The sequence below is a fragment of the Coregonus clupeaformis genome, chromosome 40, assembly GCF_020615455.1.
Source record: "Coregonus clupeaformis isolate EN_2021a chromosome 40, ASM2061545v1, whole genome shotgun sequence".
In the NCBI taxonomy this organism is placed as follows: Eukaryota; Metazoa; Chordata; class Actinopteri; order Salmoniformes; family Salmonidae; genus Coregonus; species Coregonus clupeaformis.
Genome location: NC_059231.1, coordinates 18,405,150 through 18,411,149, shown reverse-complemented (window position 1 = coordinate 18,411,149; position 6,000 = coordinate 18,405,150). Strand labels below are relative to the sequence as shown.

The window sequence follows — 6,000 nt, the reverse complement described above, 5'->3', positions numbered from 1 at the left end:
TGATGTGTGCTGCATGAATCGTATGGATCACAACTGGATTGAGTCTTCAGGGATTTTGTAGTTTGTCATACGATGCAGTCATAGGCTAATACCGATGAGAACCGTTTTTGGGATGTTAGGACTTTTGAGTGTGTGGAATCGCCGAGTCTTCATCTCCTCCGCTGGTCAATGAAAGCGCTTGAGGGTCGTGCTGTGACGGTTTCGTAATTTACATTTCATTTACATTTTAGTCATTTAGCAGATGCTCTTATCCAGAGCGAATTACATTATTGTGGATACATTTTCATACTAATTGTAAGGATGTAACCATCCCAGCATCGACAAGGCTGCAATGAGATGTACAGGTGTACGACTTCTAGCACTGGATGAGACGCACAATTAATGCAGCCTAGACGTCAATATGGGATTGTCCCCCACAACATCACATTTTTTATTTTCATTATTTTTACTTCAAGGCTAAAGAAAGTGTTTGTGCAACATATTCGCAACGTAATAGATGTTGGTATGACCAACTATTGGAGTTGTGTAATGTTTTTTTCCCATGGCCTATATAACAACATTTGGCAACATTTCTGCATACAGAGCTTCATGTTTGGATTATAATTAATTAAAACGAACTCCTCCTGGAAATATATTATCCACCAGAGTGGAGTTTGTTGTTAGCGTATATCTCCCAGGTGACTTTTCTTCCTATTTCATTGATTTGAAGTGATTTCCAGAACATTTTACCATCTGCCGCCAAAGTTATCCCCAGTCATGAATAGGCCTATGCATCACATTTTATAAAGTATCCTGGACACACATTTGCTCTACCATAATGGACTTTTAACTGGACACATTTAATTGACTTTAACATCCTCTGATTGTTACCTTACCTCTAGAATTAACTTGTTACGGTTTTCCCAGGCGTTTCATAGACCTGCCACTGAAGAAAACATTGTAACAGCCTAATTCTTAAAAAGGTTAGGGTCAAGTTGGCTTTTATAAGAAACTATAAGCAGGCACGTGTGTGGTCCTGTGTGTTGCTTTTTCTATTATTTTTTATCTGAGAAATATAATGTCCCGATCTAACAGTGTTAGCCCGCCAGGAGTCGGTGCGCCTGGGCTGAGGGGAGGGACTGAACTCAGATCAGCTTGGGGCGAGTCTGAGTCTATTGCCAACGGATGCCCATACTCAGCTAGATCTCCGAGCATAAAGCTCGCCAGGTCGAACAGCAGATGGAAGGAAGGAGATGATGATCCCGACCGACAGCCCGGACCAGGACGAGCCACGACAACGGTTAGCAGGGTCAGTTTTAGGTCTAGATCTGCGTGGCAAGAGCATGGGACTGGAGAGGAGAGCCGAAACAACAACCGATTGTCCCCTAAGCAGGCAGATGGAGCGAGGGAAGTGAGACCCAAGTCGGTGGAGTTGGGCTTGGAGGACCGTAGAGTGAAGGGCACCAAACCCGAGGAGGAGGAACTCATGCCTGAAGTTCACTTTTCCATGGTCGCGTGCTGCAGCAGCGTTATGCAGATTTTCAGATCCAAGAAATTTCAATCGGAGAAGTTGGAGAGGCTGTACCAGCGTTACTTTTTCCGGCTCAACCAGAGCAGTTTGACAATGCTCATGGCGGTGTTGGTGCTCCTGTGCGCGGTCATGCTGACATTCCATTGCGCGGGGGGAGGATGTCGGATAACTTACGCTGTGGTCTTTTCCTTGGCCATCTTACTTATCCTCATCTTGATGGTGGTATGCAATCGGAACGGGTTTCATCAGGACCACATGTGGATAGTCTGCTATGTGGTCATTCTAGTCGTGCTGGTATTACAAGTGATCGGGGTCCTCCTCGTACATCCGCAAAGTGCCTCTGAGGGAATTTGGTGGACCGTGTTCTTTATCCATGTCATCTACACACTGCTCCCGGTTCGGATGCGGGCTGCCGTTATCACTGGAGTTACACTGTCTGCCATCCATGTGGTCGTGTCTTGGAAGGTAAACGAAAAGGATGCCTTTGTATGGAAGCAGGTAGGTCCTGTTTTATAAAGTTGTTATTAGGCTACGCATTTATTACGCATGAATAAATTGATAACTGTGAAAGTAACTTTACGCATGGATTAGTCTACCAAATAAATTGAGTTTAAAGATGGATTTTGGGGGGTACCTTCCATCAAGTGGCAATGTTATTAAGCCTGGTTGGAGCAACATTGCTGAGTCAAAGGCCTATTTTTATTGCAAATAATTCAAATTCTCATAATTTACCGACTACTCGTTAGGAAATACAGGAATGCAATGTCTCTCATTATTGCATTTCTAATGTTTCCCACATTCAACGCTTTTCACCGGTTAATAGACAGTGACTAATAAAGATGCTGAGTTTGTCTTGAGATGCTGCTGATGCTTGTTGCTACGGAAACGGTCTCAATTGACCATTGCTCAGTTCCCTAGTTGTTCTCATGGAGAAGGCCATTAGCAAAAGCATCCATTTAATATTAGAAAGCGAAAAAACACTTACAAGAAGCCAATCAGAGCGCACTGGGTAAAACGGAAGTTTTAAGAATTTAGGTCAAATAACAGTTCAAGAAGAAGTTGAAGAATTATGAGGCAGAATGGAGATGATCGTGGTGCCACAGATGATCATCCTCCTGAAGTCACAGTGTTTACTGTTTAGGGTTTGTAGGCTTGAGAAGAATTGGGTTGGAAACATGGGGTTATTTTGTTATTGAGATTTTGCAAAGGATAGGCCTATACAGAAACAACAGTTATAGGCTGTTTTGGTTTTATTGTGTTATATTATGTCCTAATAAAATGTTGAGGCCCAGGGCTCTATTTTATTCGTTTTCAAAACTTTGACCATCGGAGCTCAGTGCTCTTGATTTGTAAAACTCCATGCATGTCATCTCTCATTCACCTCTTATTATTCGGCTTCTTATTGATAATTTGGCATTTTGATGATAGATGCAATCATTGCGTCTGTCCTATTGTAAATGTGAATTGCTTTAAAATAAACCATCTATCCCATTGTGTCAGAGGGAGGGGAAATGCTGAAATGCGCAACATAATGTTTGGCTCGGCCACTTAAATTACTTGGGATGTTTGTAAGAGGTAAGACACATTTTTTTCGTCATTTTCTTCAAAGAGTAGAATCAAGTTCAGAATGTCCATAACTATGTCAGAAGGAGCTTGTGTTTGAGAGCCCCTCTCTGAGGCAGATCATGTAAATGTCCTCTGTATATAGTATCCCAAAAACTATTCAGGAGACTAAGGTTGCATCCCAAATGGCACTATTCCCTATATAGTGCACTACATTTAACCAGGGCAAATAGGGCTCTGGGTAAAAGTAGTGCATTAGGGAATAGGATGCCATGTGGGAATCACACTGGTAAATACCTTTGGACCTGCAGTCCTTGGTCTTAGTTCATCTCAGTAGAAGTAAAAGGATATTAAACTAAAGCCTCTTCTTGTATTTCTATTCAGGAGTGTAGCATGGGATTGATTTTAAAGACCCAATATTATACACACAGCTACAGAAAAAAAGGTATCAAAAGAATGTCAAAAGAAAAAGGATGACTTCATGGTGCTCTACCAAACCTCAAATACAGTGGCCTGGTGACCTATTGCATGTGCTGCTGTGCCCTCTTTCACTCAGCTGTATTCTCTCTCTCTCTCTCTCTCTCTCTCTCTCTCTCTCTCTCTCTCTCTCTCTCTCTCTCTCTCTCTCTCTCTCTCTCTCTCTCTCTCTCTCTCTCTCTCTCATTTTCTGGCTTGTTACCTCGTTCACTGTGTTAACCAGACCCTCTACTACATACAAACATCTGCCCTAACAATGTGCTCTTCCAAAGAACTGCTGTTTTACAAACCTGGGGAATGAAAAGTGGAAACAGTGCATCAGTCCACCATTGAAGTTTAAGGGCTCGTAAAATTAATCATTGAACAAGTGAGAAAGAAAAGAACTAAAACTTTAAAAGCAAGACTCCACACAATACCGCATCTTTCCCATAGGCTAGAATGGATCAGTTGTGTGTTGTGTTCCAACACAGCATTCTGGATCAGTCTAATCCCCTTTATTTTGTCTTATTTGTAAACTTTTGATTATATTAGTCAGAGAGTTTCACTGTTTGTGATACAGACATGTGACCCTGTATCTAATAGTTATTTTCTGTGAAAATATACTATTTTTGAGCGGAGTGTGGGAACAGGCTGCTGTATTTGTTTCTCTTTCCTCACGATCCTGTTGTTTTTACTATATCAGATCTCCCCCTGTTTATATAGGTCCCAGCAGGTCTCCACTGTTGAGCTGTATGTTTATGTGAGCTGCCCAGATGATGCTTGTATCAGGAGTGTTCCCATGAATTACCCCAAGGCACAAAATAACTTCTCGGCTTGAGATTGTGGCATTGTATTGTGTGTATGTGCACTGCACTCCCGATGCCTGCAGGGATGACCAGCTCCTTCCTTAAACCAGTGTGAGGAAACTTGAACTGTCTCAAAGTTGACAATACAATAACAATATTTATAAACCGGGTAGTTTGGATACTGGATGCTGATTGGCTGAAACAGCATTTAGCTGTGTGGATTTGAGACAGTATACCATGACTGTGACGCTTAGCCTTTTCACCTCGATAAAATGGCTACATCGACAATAGGTCGACATGCTTCAATATAGCATTGACTTTCTCCTCTATCCATCTATGAAGGGTTAATTCCTGGTTTGACAGGAATTTCTATCTTTTAAGGAAGGAGGAGACTGCCCTGCTCCTTCCAAGCCCTAGGGAGTTTACACCTGCAGTGCCCTCCATATCACCTGGCTTATCTCTGGCAGACAGTGCCACTGTCCCTGCCTCTGCCTCGCCTGGCTGGAGAGGGGCCTTCAGAGGGGGGATGTCTAGCCAGGTGACACACAACACAGAATGAACCAGCCAGGGCTGTGTGGCAGTTAGCCAGCTCACTCCTCTTCTCCTCTGCTCCCTTCGCTTTAAGTCAATGTGGATGGAGAAAGACGTGGTGCCAGTGCTAATCAGATAAATTGACGCGCTGTACCAAAATGAACGAATGGCGGGAGTCAACGCAATTGCACATTAGATGACACATTCTGAGTACTATTTTTTAAATTTCAAATACTATAAAACATTAATTTTTTCACATTCTATTTAGTACGCTAGTATGGGTATTCGGATGCAAGTTGTGAGTGACGTAAAAAAATAATCTGGTTGGCTTCCAACAGAGATTGGATATCACATTGCAAACCACCATAATGTGACACGTTAAGAAATATTCAGATAAGGCTTTACACCCTTATAATTTAAAGGAAGTAAACTGAAAGAGAAGTGTACTCTGCTGTAGTTGATTGTTAATTCAAAACAACACAGGAAAGTGTAAAATGCCAAGGTAGTTCATTAAAAATGACAAATATATAGTTTTAACTCCAAAATATCAACACCATGACCAGAGTAGTTTTAACACAAAATGGGGGTGGGACCATATAAACCCCAAAATAGTGTTGCATTTTACTATCACCTCCAGCTGTAACCAGGTTTACGGCCACTGTAATTGAATTCCCCTGCGCCGTAACGTGCATCTCCCACCGACAGACCTGTTATTAATTTGCCTTTGAGATTCAACCCCCATGTAAGCATTTACCCACCTCCTGAGGACTGGAGTATGTGCACTCTAGAACGAGCCCTCGCTGAAAGTGGTCCGGGGACTGAGACTCTGAATCACAACATAGGATCTGTTGACACACTCAAACCGGTGCACCTGGCACCTACTACCATAGACCGTTCAAAGGAACTTAAATCATTTGTATCGCCCATTCACATGGCACACATACACAATCTGTCTCAAGGCTTAAAAATCATATTTTTTTTTACATGTCTCCTCCCCTTCATCTACACTGATTGAAGTGGATTTAACAAGTGACATCAATAAGGAATCATAGCTTTCACCTGGATTCACCTGGTCAGTCTATGTCATGGAAAGAGCAGGGCCCAGATTCACAAAACCTTCTTAAGAATACATTT

The 6,000-nt window shown here is 42.2% G+C and overlaps 1 protein-coding gene across 1 annotated transcript in view; it reads left to right on the top strand.

Moving 5' to 3' along the window:
* The first annotated feature begins 1,024 nt into the window (after window positions 1-1,024).
* The window catches only part of LOC121555154 (adenylate cyclase type 5-like), a 202,064-nt gene continuing 197,088 nt past the window's right edge, over window positions 1,025-6,000 (top strand). Inside the window, exon 1 of the mRNA XM_041868962.2 lies at window positions 1,025-2,008. Within this exon, the coding sequence (XP_041724896.1) occupies window positions 1,058-2,008 (951 nt within the window). The 5' untranslated portion in view covers window positions 1,025-1,057. The remainder of the gene's footprint in view (window positions 2,009-6,000) is intronic.